General features: G+C 40.3%; 1 protein-coding gene across 13 annotated transcripts in view; it reads left to right on the top strand.

The window, feature by feature from the left end:
• The window catches only part of LOC105474364 (activating transcription factor 1), a 69,108-nt gene extending 49,457 nt beyond the window's left edge, over positions 1-19,651 (top strand). For 12 of the 13 annotated variants that reach the window (XM_071071727.1, XM_071071724.1, XM_071071723.1 and 9 more), the window contains 3 exons: positions 3,843-4,025; positions 4,114-4,273; positions 9,797-11,456. In XM_071071727.1, the coding sequence (XP_070927828.1) occupies positions 3,843-4,025; positions 4,114-4,273; positions 9,797-9,941 (488 nt within the window). In that variant the 3' untranslated portion in view covers positions 9,942-11,456. Of the gene's footprint in view, positions 1-3,842; positions 4,026-4,113; positions 4,274-9,796; positions 11,457-19,529 lie in introns of those variants that run through there. The other variant, XM_071071729.1, reaches the window with a different exon arrangement.
• Positions 19,652-20,564: the final 913 nt, after the last annotated feature.

Below are 20,564 nucleotides of genomic sequence, written 5' to 3'. Positions count from 1 at the left end.
CCGGCCTTATTTTGTCCATTCTTTTATCTATGTAGTTCCATACATAATTGCTGTATATTAGTAAAATTCCTTTCAGAACATTCCTGGCTTTTTTTTTTTTTTTTTTTTTGAGATGGAGTTTCGCTCTGTTGCCCAAGTTAGAGTACAGTGCCATGATCTCAGCTCACTGCAACCTCCACCTCCCTGGTTCAAGTGATTTTCCTTCCTCAGCCTCCCAGGTAGCTGGGATTATAGGCGTGCACCACTTTGCTTGGCTAATTTTTGCATTTTTAGTAGAGACGGGGTTTCACCATGTTGGCCAGGTTGGTCTCGAACTCTCCTCACCTGAAGTGATTCACCCACCTCGGCCTCCCAAAGTGCTGGGATTACAGGCGTGAGCCACCACTCCTGGCCCCTGCCTATTCGTTAAAAATATTTATTGTTTGATTTATATACAGTAAAATTCACTCTTTGGGGAGTTTAAGTCTATGAGTTTTGACAAACATGTAGAATAGTATAACACCACCAATCAAGACTGAGTTCTATCACCCTAAGGAATTTACTTGTGCTGCCTATTTGTTGTCTCCCGCTCCACTCCTAACATTAATCTTTAAGTTTCATTCAGTCTTGCCACAAAATATATGTCCCATCTGACTACCTCTTGCCATCTCCAACCACTACCAGCTTAGTTTAGGCTGTCATCTGACTGGAGTAGGCATCCAGTTGGTCATCTTGCTTCCATTCTTGCCCTAATAATCAGTTTTCCATGCTGTGGCCAAAGTGATTTATTTAAGATGTCAACTAGATCACATCATTCCTGCTCAAAGTCCTCTAGTGACATTTTATCACACTTAGAATAAAATCCAGATCTTACAAGGCATGACATTTAGGATCTGCCTACCACTCTGACCTCATCTCCTGCCACCTGATGGCATTCTGACTGCCCCAGACTTCCTAACTGTACCTCAGACACACGAGCTTGTTTCTGCTTCAGGATCTCTGGAGTTGTCGTTGCTCATGCCTGGCATGTTCTTCCCCCAGATCCTTACATGGCTTGCATCCTACACCCCTGCTCTGCTTAAGTGTCACCTCCACAAAGAGACCACTCTTTTTCAGACTTGTGGCTCCTCCCTTTAGTTTTCCTTAATCTCCTATATTTTTCTTTATAGCATTTACATATAATTAAGTTAGTACACATTAGTTTAATTATAGACTGTATGTATGTAAGTATAGATTAGCTTATTTATGATCTGTTTTACCCACTAGAATATAGCATCCTTAAGGGAAAGAACCTTATTTGTTTCATTCACAACTACATCCTTGACATATAGGACCCGGCATATAGTAGGCTTTCAGTTAAGTTTGTTATGAATAAATTAATTTAGAATATATGCATAGAATACCACTTAAGAAACTGGGGGCCAGGCCCGGTGGTTCATGCCTGTAATCTCAGTACGTTAAGAGGTTGAGGCTGGAGGATTGCTTGGAGCCACATTCAGGACCAGCCTTGGCAACATAGCAAGACTGCGTCTCTACAGAAAAGTGAGGAAAAAAAAAGAGCCGGGCATCATGATATGTGACTAGTCCGATCTACTCAGGAAGCTGAGATGGGATCTCTTGAGCCTGGGAGGTTGAAGTTACCGTGAGCCCTGATCGTACCACTGCACTCCAGCCTGGGCAACAGAGCAAGACCAATCTCAGAAAAAGAAAGAAAGAAAAAGAAAGAAACTGGGAGCAATGGTTGCAAGGAAAGAAGCTTGGGAGCAGAGATCAGAGGTAGTGGGGAGGTTCACATGTTATCACTGAAATAAGTGTAGTACAGACTAGTATTTAGGGCAGCATGGGCCAGTAGAACTTCGTATGATAATGGGAATGTTTTATGTCTGCATTGTCCCAGAATAGTAGCCACTAAAGCATGTGTGACTATTGAGTGCTTGAAATATGGCTGGTGGAGAAACTGAAATTTTAATTTTGTTTAATTTTAGTTAATTTAAATAGCCACATGGGGCTAATGGCTACCCTATCAGACAGCTCAGTTTTAGAATAAATACAGCACATTAACAGGTAAATACACATGTTAAGAACAGGAAGATATGTTGCAAAAATGAAAATATGTATTAACATACTTAATATCAAAACATTTGCATCTACAGGTATGTATTTTGGTATATTAGGTTGGTGTAAAAGTAATTGCGGTTTTTGCCACTGAACATAATGACTGAAGTATATTCAAGTCTGATACTGATAAAGTCTGTATAAGCACAGGAAAATAATGGGAAACATGTGCACCAAAAATAATAATTATCTCAGGATGGGGTCGGAGGGGGGACAGTGAAATAGAGATAGATAATGGGACCTTTAATTTTATTGATGTTTATACTTACATAAATATGTGTGTGTGTGTGTATATATATAATAATGTGTTGCAGGGAAAAAGATTGAAACTAATTGTTAATAAAACTTCACAGCAAATCTCTGAGCCTGTTACGGTGGATCACGCCTGTAATCCCTGCACTTTGGGAGGCCAAAGTGGGAGGATCACTTGATTTCAAGACCAGCCTGGGCAATATAGGGAGCCCCTATCTCTATAAAAAATTTAAAAATTAGCTAAGCATGGTCATGTTCATCTATAGGTCCAGCTACTTGGGAGGCTGAGGTGGGAGGATTGCTTGAGCCCAGGAGGTAGAGTGCAGTGGTGAACCAGGACCACACCACTGCACTCCAGCTAATAAATATTTTGAAACTCATAAATTAAAATTGGGGCAGTTGGGGAGGGATAATTATGAACGTGTGAAAAAAATATTTTTCCATCAAAATACACACATATACATGTATTTTGGCTTCCTGGTAGCCAAAACATAAAAGGAAAAAATGTTACATAACTCTAATCCAAAAAGAGGGTACAGAGATGAGGCATTCAATTCTGAAGATTATATGGGAATTGAATAATGCTAAAATGTTTTCTATTTGGTCATGCCTTATGGGCATTTAAGGGCTGAGGAGAAAGCATGAACACAGGTATAATTCAGTGAACAAATGTTTGTGGGGAGCTAAGTAGTGTTTTCTACACAGTGGCTTTCTGCTATCTTTATTAGTGATTTTCACTAGGAAGTAAATGAATAGATTACATTTCTTAACTATCACTTAAGTAAATATCTTAATAACATGTAATACATTTAGCAGTGGTACCACTAGAAAATGGAGCTAAGAAACAGTATAAAAATGACTTATTTTCTCATTATATAACCTTTTATTCTGTTGAATTTTTTTCCATAAGCACGTTATCTATTCAGAAATATTTTGAAGTAATAACCTTTATAATGCTTTTGACTCAAAATTAGAAAGTATGTTTATGTTTCCTTTTTATTTTTTCTTAAAAATTAACTATCATAGGGCCAAGCCCAGTGGCTCATGCCTGTAATCCCAGCACTTTGGGAGGCTGAGGCGGGTAGATCACCTGGGGTGAGGAATTCGAGACCAGCCTGGCCAACATGGAGAAACTCTGTCTCTACTAAAAATACAAAAATCAGCTGGGCATGGTGGCGCACACGTGTAATCCATGCTCCTTGGGAGGCTGAGGCACAAGAACGGCTTGAACCCAGGAGGCAGAGGTTGCAGCGAGCTGAGATTGTGCCACTGCACTTCAGCCTGGGCAGTAGAGTGAGACTCCATCAAAAAAAGAAAAAAAAAAAAAATGCTGTTTTATTCCTTTTACATGTAGTTCACCTAAAGTAGTCAGCAGTTACCAAGTAGAACTGCATTCATACCTGTTTTAGTAAATAGTGTTTGTGGGCTTTTTGCCACTCCTTTGAATTAGTGTATTGTATAACCTTACAATAGCTGTTTTCTCTCTTTGATTAAAGTTGCCATTGCCCCAAATGGAGCCTTACAGTTGGCAAGTCCAGGCACAGATGGAGTACAGGGACTTCAGACATTAACCATGACAAATTCAGGTAGTACTCAGCAAGGTACAACTATTCTTCAGTATGCACAGACCTCTGATGGACAGCAGATACTTGTGCCCAGCAATCAGGTGGTTGTACAGAGTAAGTATGCTTTCTGTCTACAGAAAATCTCCTAACACTCTCAGAGACACTTAACCAACTAACTCATTCACTCTTGTTTGCCTTCTAGCTGCATCAGGAGATATGCAAACGTATCAGATCCGAACTACACCTTCAGCTACTTCTCTGCCACAAACTGTGGTGATGACATCTCCTGTGACTCTTACCTCTCAGACAACTAAGACAGATGACCCCCAATTGAAAAGAGAAATAAGGTTAATGAAAAACAGGTAGGTAGTAAAATCATACTACCAGAACGGGTAATGTTTTTACAAATCTCAAAACATAACCAGATGTTAACTGGAACTGTATACAGTCATGGGCTCCATGACAATGTTTAAGTAAACGATGGATCACATATATGAATGATGGTGGTCCCATAAAATTATAATGGAGCTGAAAAAGTCCTGTGGTAATGTCATAGTGCAACACATTACTCACATGTTTGTGGCAATGCTGGTATAAACAAACCTATTGTGCTGCCAGTCATTTAAAGTGTAGCACATGCAATTATGTATAGAACATAATGCTTGATACTATAAGTGAATATGTTATTGGTTTATGAATTTACTATATTTTATCATTAAAGTGTGTATGCCTTCTACTTTTTTTTTTTTTTTAAGTTAACTGTAGGCCAGGCATGGTGGCTCACGCCTGTAATCCCAGCACTTTGGGAGGCTGAGGCGGGCAGATCCTGAGGTCAGGAGATCAAGACCATCCTGGCTAACACAGTGAAACCCCATCTTTACTGAAAATACAAAAAAATTAGTCGGGCATGGTGGTGGGCACCTGTAGTCCCAGCTACTCCGGAGGCTGAGGCAGGAGAATTGCGTGAACCCAGGAGGCGGAGCTTGCAGTGAGTCGAGATTGTGCCACTACGCTCCAGCCTGGGCAACAGAGTGAGACTCCGTCTCCAAAAAAAAAAAAAAGTTAACTGTAAAACAGCCTCCAGGCAGCCCCTACAGTAGGTATTCCACAAGAAGGCATTGTTACCATAGGAGATATCAGTTCCCTGTGTGTTATATGCCCTAAAGAGCTTCCAGTGGGATACGGTATGGAGGTGCAAGACAGTGATATTGATGATCCTGACCCTAGGCTAGTTAGCCTAGGCTAATGTTTGTGTTGGTGTCTTAATTTTTAACAAAAAAGTTCAAAAAGTAGAGAAGCTATATTTGGTTTTTGTGGGGTTTTTTAAGACAAAGTCTCACTCTGTCACCCACAGTGGAGTGCAGTGACACAGTCTTGGCTTACTGCAACCTCTGCCTCCTGGGCTCAAGTGATCCTCCCAGCTCAGCCTCCCAAGTAGCTGAGACTACATATACCACCACACCCAGCTAATTTTTTTTTGTTTTTGGTAGAGATGGGGTTTTGCCATGTTGCTTAGGCTGGTCTCAGACCTGGGCTCAGGTGATCCATCCACCTGCCTCAGCCTCCCAAAGTGCTGGGATTACAGGCATGAGCCACTGCGCCCAGCCTAAAAAAATGTAAAATTAGCTAGTACAACCACTATGAAAACCAGTATGGAGATTTCTCAAAAAACTAAAAATAGAAATTTACCCAAAGGAAATCAGTATATCAAAGGGATACCTGTACTCATAAGTTTATTTGCATCACTATTCACACACAATAGCTAATAGCATCAAACTGTGTGTCCATCAGTGGATAAATGGATAAGAAAGAATTAAATCATGTCATTTGCAGCAACACGGATGGAACTGAAGGTCATTATCTTAAGTGAAATAAGCCAGGCACAAAAAGAAAAATATCACATTCTCACTTATATGTGGGAGCTAAAATATTTGAACACATAGAAGTAAAGAGTGGAAAAATAGGGCCGGGCATGATGGCTTATGCCTGTAATCCCAGCACTTTGGGAGGCCAAGGCGGGAGGATCGCTTGAGCCCAGGCGTTCAACACAAGCCTGGGCAACATACCCATTGCTACAAAAAAAAAAAAATTAGGCATGGTGGCGTGTGCCTAAAATCCCAGCTACTTGGGAGGCTGAGGTGGGAGGATTGCTTGAGCCCAAGGGGTTGAGGCAGCATGATTGCACCACTGCACTTCAATCTGGGCTACAAAGCAAGATCCTATGTCAAGAAAAAAGAGAGAATGGAAAAATAGATAACAGAGACCGGGAAGGGTGAGGGGCAAGGAGGAGGATGAAAAGAGTTAAAGGGTACAAACCCATACACAGTAAGATAAAAGGAATAAATCCAGTGTTTCATAGCAGAGTAGGATGGCCATACTTAACAAAAACCTATTAATACTCAGGTGATAGACACCCTGAATGCCCTGACTTGACCACTACACGTTATATACATGTAACAAATTTTCTCATGTACTCCATAAATATGCACAAAAACATTTTAATAGAAAAAAAATACAGGCCAGGTGTAGTGGCTCACAAATGTAATTCCAACATTTTCGGAGGCCAAGGCAGGAGGATGACTTGAGCCCAGGAGTTTGAGACCAACCTGGGCAACATAGGGAGACCCCATCTCTTAAAAAGAATTTAAAACATTAGCCAGATGTGGTAGAGGCAGGGGAATCACTTGAACCCGGAGGCAGAGGTTGCAGTGAGCCATGATCATGCCATTGTACTCCAGCTTGGGCAACAGAGCAAGACTCTGTCTCAAAAATAAAACAAAACAAAAAAAAACACACACAAGTAGTTAATAATCATATAAAAGACTACTCAACCTTATTAGTAATCAAAGAAATGCACATTAATGCTACACACTTAGATATGCTTTATACCCACCCAATTGGCAAAAATTTTAAAGTCTAACCAAGAGTTGGCAAGGATTTGGAACAATGGTCAAGAATTCATAGCTACTACTATAGGAGTGAAAATTGGTGCAGCCATTTTGGAAATTAGGCCTTATCTTGTACAGCTGACGTGAGTATACTCTGTGACCCACCTGTTTCAGTCTGTGTCACGGAGAGAAACTTGCAGGAAGTGTGTATAAGAATTTTCGTAGCAGCAAAAAACCAGGAAACAACCTTAAGATTCATTGATAACAGAATAGATACATATTGAACCTAAACATAAAAATGGGGGAAAAAAAGAATAGGTACATAAATTGTGACTGTATTTATACAATGGAATGTTTATCTGTAATGACTGAATGAGTAATCATTTCAACATGAATAAATCTTAGAAAATGTAAAAAAACAAGTTGCAACAGAATACACAAAGTATGATATAATTTTAGAAAATAAACTAAGTGATAGGCAGTTTTAGGGTCATATACGTATGTACTACAGCTATAAAAATAAGAAATGAGATGTCACATGGCAAAAATTATAAAGTGGTAATACTGTCATTGGGCATATAAGGAAAGGGGTACCTCACATACATTACTGGGGGAAATACGGAGTTTTATGGTATCTACTTGCCCCACATTTCTACTTGTATGTGACAAAAGATAACGTAAACAAACTTAAAAATAAGGGAAATATATTTGCAACTTTTATATACAGAGAAATAATTATAAGATGTATAGATTATATAAAGATTCATTTCTGTAAATAAGAGACCTAACGGAAGGAAACTGGTCTGTGAAATACGGCCTTGTAAACAATGAGGTTATTCCAAACTTTGTGCATAATCAGGGAAATGTTAAAGCAGTGAGGTTCACTTTTTGTCAGCCACTAGACTGACAACCATTTTAAGATGTTCATAACAGGCACTCTCTTGTACCGCCCGTGGGAATGTAAATGGTACAGATACTCTGGAGGACAATTTGGCAAATCTTTTTTTCCCCTTTTTTCTTTCTAGTTTGACTCTGGGAATTTTTGCTTCCTTTCCCCCCGCCCTGCCCCCCCATTTCTCTGTACTTCAATGGATATAGGTTGGCACTATCTCTTGACTTTAAGTGAGTATAGCTTGTGATCCTGCAAGAAATACATGTGTAGAAATACATGTAAAGAATGGAGGCTGAGCGGGTGGCTCACGCCCATAATCCCAACACTGTGACCAGGAGTGAGACCAGCCTAGGCCACATACTGAGACCTCATCTCTACAAAAATAAAATTAGCTGATGTGGTGGTGTGCACCTGTAGTCCCAGCTACTTGAGAGGCTGAAGTGGGAGGATATCTTGAGCCCAGGAGGTCAAGGTTGCAATGAGCCGTGATTGTGCCATTGCACTCAGCCTGGGTGACAGAGTAAGACCCTGTCTCAAAACAAAGAAAAAAGAAAAAGAATGTTTACTGGAAGCCACTTAAAAATCTGTTAACTCCAACAGAGCTTAAAGATAAAAATAAATAAAAGTATTTTTGTGAGGTGATAGATTTTGTATAGTGCTTTTAAAAGGAGAGATGTGTACTAAAAAAGCAAGTTGCAAATAGTATCTACATATATAGCATGAAAATCTTAAAATAGTACTGTTTCTTTTTTTTTTTTTTTTTTTTTTTTTTTTGAGACAGAGTCTTGCTCTGTTGCCTAGGCTGGAGTGCAGTGGCGCGATCTTGGCTCACTGCAACCTTCGCCTCTCAGCTTCAAGTGATTCTCCTGTGTCAGTCAGCCTCCCAAGTAGCTGGGATTACAGGCATGTGCCACTGTGGCTAATTTTTGTATTTTTAGTAGAGATGGGGTTTTGCCATGTTGGCCAGGCTGGTCTCGAACTCCTGACCTCAGGTGACCTGCCCGCCTTGGCCTCCTAAAGTGCTGGGATTACAGGCATAAGCCACCATGCCTGGACAATACTTCTTATTTCTATATGTATATAAACTTACATATGACTTCACAGAAATGTTTTAAGAGGACATGCACAGAACTGAGTATTTGCTTAAGCATTGTTCGTAATTTGAACTTAAATAAAAGAAGTAATGTGTCAGAAGTTAACCAGAGGACCCATAATTTTACTCTTTGGTATTTATTCAAGAGAAATGAAACCTGTCTACAAAAAGACTGGCACAAAAACGTGCCTATGCAGCTAACCCTAGAAACAGCCCAAGAGACTGGATAAACAAATGGTGGTTATATTCATACAGTGGAATATGTCCAGCAATGTAAAGGAACAACCCCCCACACAGCAACATGGATGAGAATCTCAGATGTGCTGAGTGAAGGGACACCAGATACAAGAGTACGTAGTGCATGACACTCTTATATGAGGTTCTAGAATAGGAAAAAAACTAATCTCTGGTGATAAAAATCAAAACAATGGTTGCTTGGAAGGGGACTGACTAGGAAGGGGCATGAGGGAACTTTCTAGGACAGTGGGAGTGTTCTGTTTTCTTGACAGGTGTGGGTTATATAGGTACACACAATTGCCAAACTGACTGAATTCTACACTTAAGATCTATGTGTTCACTATGTGTAGATGATACTTTAAAGAGAAAAAAAGGTGACCACGGAAAATTACTGAAGAACATTTACCATTTAAAGAACGTGAAGTTTTTAGGCCGGGCGCGGTGGCTCAAGCCTGTAATCCCAGCGCTTTGGGAGGCCGAGACGGGCGGATCACGAGGTCAGGAGATCGAGACCATCCTGGCTAACACAGTGAAACCCCGTCTCTACTAAAAATACAAAAAACTAGCCGGGCAAGGTGGCGGGTGCCTGTAGTCCCAGCTACTCGGGAGGCTGAGGCAGGAGAATGGCGTGAACCCGGGAGGCGGAGCCTGCAGTGAGCTGAGATCCGGCCACTGTGCTCCAGCCTGGGCGACAAAGCGAGACTCTGTCTCAAAAAAAAAAAAAAAAAGAACGTGAAGTTTTTTCTAACAATGATTTTTTAATGCTCATATTTAGAGAAGCTGCTCGAGAATGTCGCAGAAAGAAGAAAGAATATGTGAAATGCCTGGAAAACCGAGTTGCAGTCCTGGAAAATCAAAATAAAACTCTAATAGAAGAGTTAAAAACTTTGAAGGATCTTTATTCCAATAAAAGTGTTTGATTCTTAAGAAAGAAAATATTTTTGTGAACTTGCATAAAAATTAAATGGATTTCTTAGTGGAGTTTTATAAATTAAAAGGTCAAAAGTTAAACTTTTTATTTAGGCTTTTCCAACTCAAGGATAACTATCTTATGCACGATATCTAGTGACAGAAGGAGAAAGTGAAAAATGACCTCAAGGAAACTGCGGGCACAACTGGAAGCTTTGTAGAAATTAAACATATTCAAGGAGCAAGAAATGAACTTTCAGAAGTCTAAATTTTCTAAGTAACCAATAGTTGCCAATCCAAAATGGCAGAGAAGATGAAATTTGATAAACTGAATTTTTAAAAGTAAATCAATTTACCCTACAGGTTTGCATTTCTGTTTGCTGAAATTTACCTTTTTTAGTTATCTATATATGTGTGTGTGTGTGTGTGTGTGTGTTTCTGCCAATAAATTCTAAATTACAAAGGTAAGAGAAAACCTAGTACATTACTAAATATATAAAGTATGTGTTCTGATTATGTATACTTGTTCTACTGTCAAGTCTTTTTCAGTGGGTCTTTTAAAGTTTGTTTATTGGACTTGAATGGATTTTTGAGAGTGGGTTAATTATTTTTAAGATCTTATCCTAAAAGGCATCTAAGGTACATGAATGGAGTATGGTGATTTTATAACATTTTTTATCAGAATGGAAAAAGAACTGTTTAAAAGTTTGATACTTTTAAATAGTTGGTTTTTTTGCTTACTCTGGTAATGGTGATTTTCTACAAATACATAATAAATTGTTTTTTTGATTCTATATTCTGTATGCAGTTGAATATCCATTACTTATTCTGCTGTGCTTTAATAGAATGGAATGTTTACAGGCCCTTAAAATATTATTTTTTAAAAACCTTCTGAAGATGCATACCAAAGTTTTTCTAAGAAGATTTTATAATCAATTTAATAATGTAAGGTTTATCAGATTCGATTATAGTTATTAAGGCAATTTTATGTTAGAGACTATTTTGTAATGTAGTGAATGGTACCTTTATAAGAAAAGTGACTGCCAATATATTTTTATAGCTAATCTTTATAAATTCTAATGTTGAGTTTTTAATGATTATTTTAAATGTTTATATACTTTAGTAAAATTTGCGTCTCAAAGTATCATTTTTATATTATAGGAAGTAAAGTTTTCAAATTGGCTAATACTTGCTTTGTAAATTTTGTATGCAGTTTATCTAAAATTCAGAAATACTGTCAGTACACCAGTGTTTAACATCTGTATTTCCAATTTGTATACAGTTTAAAATTGTACTGCAGAACTGTTGTGTGCTTCTTACACAGTATGTATCATATTGTTGTCTGTGAAATTAAAGGACATTTGATAGTTTACCGAATGTAAAATATAATGCTTGGTATATTAATGATAAGCTTGCTGGTGGCCATACTGTTAATTATCCTAATACTATGTAGAAATCTTAACTGATACATTTGTGTTTGACCCTCCTGATGAAATTTCTCATTAAAAGGGTCTTTTAAAATGGGACTCTGTTGACTTGACAGCACTTTAAGAAAAGAAAAAAAACTTTGATCACCAGGGGGATTACTTATACCACTTACTACCTTGTATAAAGCCAGACTCTCAAACTGGTGGCCCATTAGGCCTAAAAACATGGGAGGTATGAGGTCACTGGGTTATGTCAAAAGACTGTTTCAACAGATAATATATTATTGGGTAGACACCATGCTTGTCTACAACAGGTAGCCTAGCTCTTAGTGCCTTAACAGCTGGACATCTGCAAATATTTGTAAACTGCTGCCTTCAGACTTCTGGTATAGGGCCTTGCTCACTGGACCCAGTTACTTACTCTAGCTATATGAAACACGCCAGGGCAAACCATTAATGGTTCCATAAATGCATAACAAATTATTTTCCTGTATGTTTTTCTAATTGGAATCCAATGTGGGACTTACCAACTTTTTAAGGGATTATAGTCCAAACATGAAATTAGACTTCCAAAATGCAAAAGACTAATCAATCAAATTATTTCCTTAGTTCAACTTGCTATTTTACTTATCAATGTACTCATTTATATATTTATGGAAATAGATTATTGTCCACAAACACACAGGGTAATAAGATACTCCTTTAATAATATTGAACAGAGCAGGAAGAATGGGCATTTGTTAGCATTTTGGAATTCTTACTATATTTATTCATTCAGCAATTTTATATATATATTTTTTTTTCTTTTTTTTTTTTTTTTGAGAAGGAGTCTTGCTCTGTCACCCAGGCTGGAGTGTAGTGGCACCATCTCGGCTTACTGGAAGCTCCGCCTCCCAGGTTCACTCCATTCTTCTGCCTCAGCCTCCCCAGTAGCTGGGACTACAGCCGCCCGCCACCACACCCAGCTAATTTTTTTTGTATTTTTAGTAGAGACGGGGTTTCACTGTGTTAGCCAGGATGGCCTCGATCTTCTGACCTCGTGATCCGCCCGCCTCGGCCTCCCAAAGTGCTGGGATTACACGCGTGAGCCACCGCGCCTGGCCAGCAATAATTATATTGCAACTACTAGGTTAAACTTGCGTTCTTCTCCAGTTAAAATATGGGGTCACAGGAGGGATATAAAAATGTGTATTAGGCCAGGCAGGTGGCTCACACCTGTAATCCCAGCACTTTGGGAGGCTGAGGCATTGGGATTGCTTGGTGACAGGAGTTTGCGACCAGCTTGGGCAATGTGGTGAAACCCTGCCTCTACAAAAAGTGCAAAAAATAGCTGGGCAAGGTGGCAGGAACCTGTAGTTTCAGCTACTCGGGAGGCTGAGGTAGGAGGATAGTTTAAGCCCAGGAGATCGAGGCTACTGTGAGCTGTGATTGCACAACTGCACACCAGCCTAGGTGACAGAGCAAGACCATGTCTCAAAAAATGTATTATGGCTTGGAATTATATAATGAGTTGTCATGATGGCAGTTCAGATTCCCACAAAAGATGCTATAAAATTGATAAAATGAAATTTGACTAAGGGCTTAACAGCTACTTTAAAGGAAAAATCACAGGTTATAGTAAAAAAAAATTTCATAGCTTTACAAAGTACATCAAAACCTAATCATAATCATCATTACATCATTTACTCTGTTGTACAAAGTAGGGTTTTTTTGTTGTTTGTTGTTTTTTTGAGACAGAGTCTCGCTCTATCACCCAGGCTAGAGTGCAGTATCCCACTCGGCTCGCTGCAACCTCTGCCTCCTGGGTTCAAGCAATTCTGCCTCAGCCTCCCAAGTGGCTGGGATTACAAGCATGTGTCACCATGCCCAGCTAATTTTTGTATTTTTAGTAGAGATGGGGCTTCACCATGTTGGCCAGGCTGATCTCGAACTCCTGACCTCAAGTGATCTGCCCACCTTGGCCTCCCAAAGTGCTGAGATTACAGGTGTGAGCCGCCTCGCCTGGCCTGTTTTTAATAAATACTGTTTGTTTTACTATAAAAGTGAAGGAACACATACCTCAAGATAGTGGAATTCAGAAGGCTGTTCTAGGAGAGTTTGGCAGGAATTTTTGAGGGACAGTCATTTGGAAGAGGTTTAGGCCATTTAACGCCCCCTCCTCCCACTTTTTTTTTTTTGGGGGGGGGGGGAGACAGAGTCTTGCTCTGCTCTGTTGCCCAGACTGGAGACTGGAGTGCAGTGGCGTGATCTTGGCTCACTGCAACCTCCACCTCCCAGGCTCAAGTGATTCTCCTGCCTCAGCCTCCTAAGTAGCTGGGGTTATAGGCGTGTGCCACCACACTTGGCTAATTTTTATAGTTTTTAGTAGAGGTGCAATTTCTCCATGTTGGCCAGGCTAGTCTCGAACTCCTGGCCTCAAGTGATCCACCCACCTCAGCCTCCCAAAGTGCTGGGTTTATAGGCGTAAGCCACTGTGCCCACCACCCCTCTTCCCACTTTTGAGATTGAGATTCTGATAACTGTCTCCCTTTATTGGTGCAAATGTTTTTGTAGCAGACATAGGTAGGCATTAGAGACTCTATCTCTCTGCCATTGCATGGTTGAGATCCTTTTCCTCTATATAGATAAAATTATATATGTGTGTGTGTGTGTATAGGAAAAAAAAATATGTATATATATTTTGAGGTGGAGTCTCACTCTGTTGCCCAGGCTGAAGTGCAGTGGCACAATCTTGGCTCACTGCAATCTGCCTCCCAGGTTCAAGCGACTGTCCTGCCTCAGCCTCTCGAGTATCTGGGATTACAGACGTGTACAACCATGCCTGTCTAATTTTTCTATTTTTAGTAGAGACAGCGTTCTGCCATGTTGGCCAGGCTGGTCTCGACCTCCTGACCTCAGGCAATCCTTGGCTGGGATTACAGGTGTGAGCTACCATGCCTGGCCTTCCCTCAATATTGATAGGGTTACATGCAGCAGTTTTCTGCCTTTAGTAAGTGTATATAACAATTTTTAACTGGTAAATTATGTATCAATCTAAAATTATTTTAAGTCCAAGGTTTCTATGTACATAATATACATAGTCATGTAATTTCCTTAATATCTGAAATTTATTGAGTGCTTATGCACCAGGAAATGTGTTCAGGTAATGCTAAGGTAATGTCATTCATTCACTCAGCAGATATTTATTGAAGGCCTTTTCTATTCCAAGCATTACTAGGAAAAGAGTGATGAACGAAGCAGTGATACAGCTCTTGTTGAACTTAGGTCTTAATGTCATCCTCGAGACTGGCATTTGCCTAAGGTTATATAAGCATTATTAAGGGATCCAAGATTTAAACCCAATTTCTAACTGCCCATTCTAAAATATTAATAGTAGTCCCTCCCCAGTACACCTAACACAACCCTTATTAAACTCTAGGGGGAGACTGTCTTAATTCTGTGCTCTCCTATCTCCCCACAGTCTAGGAAACTATCCCCACAGTCTAGTCTAGTTCACTGGAGGACTTTGTAATGCAGATGCTCCTTTACTGTTGTTTTTTTTTTGTTTTGTTTTTGTTTGTTTTGTTTATTTGAGATGGAGCTCTGCTCTTATTGCCCAGGCTGGAATGCAATGGTGTGATCTCAGCTCACTGCAGCCTCCGCCTCCTGGGTTTAAACGATTCTCCTGCCTCAGCCTCTGGAGTAGCTGGGATTACAGGCAAGTGCCACCACGCCTGGCTAATTTTTGTATTTTTAGTAGAGGTGGGGTTTCACCTTGGTCAGGCTGTTCTGGAATTCCTGACCTCAGGTGATCCACCCGCCTTGGTCTCCCAAAGTGCTGGGATTACAGGTGTGCACGCCTGACCTCCTCTACTGTTAATGATGCGGTTATATCCTGATAAACCCATGGTAAGTTGAAAGTATTGTAAATTGAAAATGCGTTTAATACAGCTAACCTAGCCAACACCATAGCTTAGCCTGGCCTGCCTTAAACGTATCCAGAATGCTTAAATTACCCTACAAGTAAATCATCTGGCAACACAGTGCACTGTAGAGTAACAGTTGTTAACCCTGGTGATCACGTGGCTGGCTGGGAGCTGCGGGTCTCTGCCACTGCCCGACATTGCCAGAGTATTATACTGAATATCAGCAGCCCAGGAAAAGTTCAAAATTTGAAGCATGGTTTCTAATGAATGAGTATCGTTTTCACACTATCATAAAGTCAAAAAATGGTAAGTCGAACCTTTGTAAGTTGGGAACCGTGTTAAATCAATGAAGTTCTGAGTTCAAACTCACTAAGGTACAGAAAGGTTTGAAACGTTGCCCAAGGTTACACAGTAAATAAGAAAACTAGGGTTCATACCTAGATCTGATAAATTCCAAATTGTTGTTTTAACTATCAGAATATACTTTCTTTCTTAACGTGTGGTGTGGAAGAGTCTGGAAAGCTTTATTCCATTGCGTCATAACTTACTATGAAAGACTTTAAAGGTTATATTTAAATGTGTCCACTAGATGGCAACCCTCCATTTTAAAATCACAGAAGTTTTACACGCTGATTTACACAGCTCTAACTCCAAAATAACTTTTTTTCTTTCCTTTTTTTTTTTTTGAGACGTGGTCTCGCCCTGTTGCCCAGGTTGGCCTTGAACTAGTGAGCTCAAGCAGTCCACCTACCTTGGCCTTCCAAAGTGCTGGGATTACAGGCGTGAGCCACCACGCCCAGCCCAGTCCATGTTTTAATATTGACATGGATCCATAAATAATGCATACTGGGTTGTAGTGTTTTTTTAGAAGTTTATAAATGGTACCTTAATACTGTACCATTCCATAAATGAAAGATCAAGTAGACCAGAGGAAATTTAGTAAGGAGTGTAGGTATGGTAATTTAATAATTAATTTTGGGAAAAAAATGATCTAAACATTTTTGCCCAACTGACAGCTCTTAGAATTTAATATCGCATCTGGGGAAAAGGCTTGCTAATTTTTTTTTTTAATTCAGAAAAGTTGCAAATAACATAGGCTAAGTTTACAAAACATTTAAACAAAAACTGCCTTCTTAGCAATACATTTTTTAAAAGGAAAGGCCACATCTAATGCCAATTGTAGTCAAAGATAATCAAAACAAATGGAATTCCTATTAATTAACTATGTACTAAGTATTGTGGTAGGCGAAGGATGCCAAATACATATGAACCATGGTTTTTCACAAGCTCAAACTCTACTTCTGGAGATGACAAAAAGAGAACAAAAGGGCCCTTTACTTTTCACTTTATCATTGTGCACAAACACCTAGAATTCTATACCCAGTAAAAACATTCATCAATCCAAAAGAAGACAAGAAAGGAGAGAAAAAGAAACAGGTGGGACAAATAGCCCAAAATAAGATGGTAGAAATCAGTCCATATGTATAAATAATCATAATAAATGTAAACGAACTGGGCATTTAGTCAAATGACAAAGATTGTCAGGTTGAATTAGGAAATAAAATCTAACTATGTGTTGCTTATAAGAAGTAAATTAAAATATAAGGAAACAGCAAGGCTGAAGACTTGGTACTTTAAGTAAAAACATGGAAAAACTTATACCAAATACTAGCCAAAAGAAAGCTGGCATAACTATATTGAACAAGATAGACTTTAAAGCAAAAATAATTACTTGGGACAAAATCAGCCACTAAAAAAAAATAAAGGATTCAGGTTGGACATGGTGGCTCACTCCTGTAATCACAGTACTTTGGGAGGCTGAGGTGGGCGATTCACCTGAGGTCAGGAGTTCAAGACCAACCTGACAAATATGATGAAACCCCATCTCTACTAAAAAAAAAAAAAAAAATTTAGGTAGGCGTGGTGGCATGTGCCTGTAATCCCAGCTACTCAGGAGGCTGAGACAGGAGAATCACTTGAACCCAGGAGGCAGAGTTTGCAGTGAGCTGAGATCATGCCATTGCATTCCAGCCTGGACAACAAGAGTAAAACTCTGTCTCAAAAATAAATAAATAAAATAAAATATTCAATTAACCTAGAAGATAAAACACATCTAAACTTCAGTGCACCTAATACAGGATCTGGATGTTAAGCAAAATAGAGAAATATGAGAAATTAAAAAAAAAAAAAACCTTTAGCAATTTACCCTATGTCCTGTTCTCCTGCGGCTAAGCTGGTACTGAAACCACAATACAAAGTCCTTCCCAGTCTTCCCTCCATTTTCCACAGGCAATGGAGCCGCTCCCTGTGGCCACCAGCACCACTGGCCCACTGGCGGCTCTGCCAGGCCACTGCCGATGTTTGCTTAAAGCCTAAGGGCTCTTCTGTCAGCCTGTGGTCAATGCTGCCAGGTCTGGGACTCACCCTTCAGGGCAGTGGGTCCCCCCTGGCCCAGGACAAGTCCAGAAATGCTATCCAAGAGCCTAGCCCTGGATTCGGGGAGCCCCAAGAGCCTGCTTGTTGCTGTAGCCCATTGTGGCCGAGCTGGTACCTCGGGTGCAAGAAAAAGTCCCCTTTGCTTTCCCCTCCGCTTTTCGCAAACACAAGGAGTCTTTCGCCATAGCCACCACAGCTGGGAATGCGCTGGGTCTCCCTCGAAGCCAGCACGTTTCTTTAGTCAGCAGGTGATAAATCCTGCCAAGATTGGATCCTTCTCTTCAAGGCAGCAGGTTCCCTTTTGGCCCAGGGTGTGTCTAGAAATGTTGTCTGGGAACTCAGGCCTAAATGGAGGCCTCATGACTCTGCCCAGCGCCCTATCCTTCTGTGACTGAGTTGGTATCCAAGATGCAAGACAAAGTCCCCTTTACTCTCCACTCTCCTCTCCTTAAGCAAAGGAAGGACTCACTTTCGTTGCTATGAGCTGGACTGCCTGGGGCCAGGGGAGGGAGGGTGTTAGCCTTCCCTTAGCTATGCTAGCTGGTGTTGCCTGAGGTCATGTGCCCCCCTAGTTCACTGGCTCTAAGCCCAGCCTAGCACTAGGGGTTGCACAGGAATTGCAGTCCTTGTGTACTAGACTGCCTTTCAAGTATACCTAGGACCCCAGAGCACTACAGCCCGCGGTGGTGAGGCTGGCTGTGAAACTCAAGTTCCGACTGCTGGGATGGGCAATTTTCCCCGTGGCTAGGGCTTGTCCAAATGCCCCCTCTATGCATGGGCACTGGTTCCACTCTCACAGGGCAGCACTGAGTTCAGTGTAAAGTCACTCTCTCTCCCCAAAGCACACAGATACTCTCTGTGCGCTGCAGGGCCACTGCCAGGGGACTGTGGAGGGGTGTTAGACTCAAGACTGTCTCTCCTGCCCTCCTCAATGCCTCTTTTGGCAATGCAAAGTTAAAACCAGGTATTGTGACTGCTCACCTAATTTTTATTTCTTGTGACAGTGCTTTTCTGTGTGCAATTAGTTGTTAAATTTGGTGCTCCAGTGGACAGATGAACAGTTTAGGCTTCTATTCTGCCATCTTGCTCTGTGCCTCTCTCCATTTATTTAGATCTTTCAGACAGGGTCTTACTCTGTCACCCAGGCTGGAGTGCAGTGGTGCTATCACGGCTCACTGCAGCCTCAACCTCCCCAGCCTCAAGCATTCCTCCTATCTCAGCCTCCCAAGTAGCTGAGACTACAGGCATGTGCCACCACACACAGCTAATGTTTTTGTATTTTGTAGAGATAGGGTTTCGGCATGTTCCTCAGGCTGATCTCGAACTTCTGGGCTCAAGTGATTGGCCTGCCTTGGCCTCCTGAAGTGCTGGGATTATAGGTATGAGCTACCACACCTGGCCTTATTTTCTAATATTGAACCACCAGTCTTGTATTCTCAGAATAACCACTACTTGGTCATGATATATTATCGTTTTTATATAATGCTGAACTTAATCTGCAATACTTTATTGAAGATTTTTGCATCTCTCTTCATAAAGGATATTTTTCTACAGTCTTCTGTCCTTGTAATGTCTTTGATTTTTGGTATTAACGTAATGCTGGCTTCATTTAATGAGTTGCCATTAAATAATTATAATTCATATTAAAGTATAATAGTGTGATTATATTTTAAAAGACCTTATGTTTTCAAAATAAGTATTAAAATACTGAAAATTATAATATTCTTAGAATTTTCTTATCACATTTACTTTTATTAATAAAAGTTATATTACTTACATATGTATACAAATGGTTAGTGGAAAAAAAAAACCATTATTGTCTCTTTCCCAGTATACAGCAACACACTAAACAGACCTCGGTGATATTCTGCAACAATGACCGATGCTGGTGTAGAATTCTCACTTTTTAGAACCTTTAAAAACTCAAGTGAGCTGTATGACACCTTGATTGCTTTAACTCCATTGAACTGTGGCAGTGTAAAGAAGCTAGGGTTCTTTGTGATTCTCCAATGCCAAAAATAAAGTTGGAAACTTGGATTCCTGTTTGACTCTACTGTATTAAGTGATCAGAATAAAATTATGGTAAGGCTAATCTTCAACCACTTCATGTTTTTCACTCCTGCTTTCTATAGTGAACATCTGTTGTTTCTATTTGCTCTAAACCCCTTTCCTTTGGGGATCAGGCCCACTACTCATCCAATGTGATTCTGACAGGAGTTATCAGTGAAAGTGCATATGGCCCAGATCTGGCCAAGATCACAGGCCCCCATCCCTTTTTCCACAGGGACTGGTCCAATGCAAGGGCAGGAGATCCAGGAAGACCAGAGTCCTTTTACAGGATTTGATTTGTGGACCCTGGAAAAGGACATTCTCTCTCTCCCTTTTGAATCATGGATTGTAAGGATGTGGACTTGTATTTGACACTGACCCATTATGTGGGAGGGCCAGTCTGAAAATGAAACCAGGAGACAAAAACAGTCTGGAGGTGATGGTAAAGAGCCTGGGCAACAGCATCCTGAGGCTTAGCATCAGCTACACCTATGGATGCTATTAAAGTGTTGATGTTGTTACTTCAGTGAATCAGAGCACAAATGAAGTATTTCTTCTCTAAGGAATCAAACACAATGTATTTTAGAACGAGACAGGACTAAACCTTTTTTTTTTTTTTTTTTTTTTTTTTTTGAGATGGAGTCTCTGTTTGGAGCGCAGTGGCACAGTCTCAGCTCACTGCAACCTCCACCTCCTGGGTTCAAGCGATTCTCCTGCCTCAGCCTCCTGAGTGGCTGGGACTACAAGCACGACCAATACACTTGGCTAATTTTCATATTTTTGATAGAGACGGGGTTTCACCATGTTGGCCAGGCTG

The sequence above is a fragment of the Macaca nemestrina genome, chromosome 10 (genome assembly GCF_043159975.1).
Source record: "Macaca nemestrina isolate mMacNem1 chromosome 10, mMacNem.hap1, whole genome shotgun sequence".
Taxonomy (NCBI): Eukaryota; Metazoa; Chordata; class Mammalia; order Primates; family Cercopithecidae; genus Macaca; species Macaca nemestrina.
The sequence above is the reverse complement of the archived record's forward strand: the minus strand, read 5'-3'. Positions and strand labels throughout refer to the sequence as shown.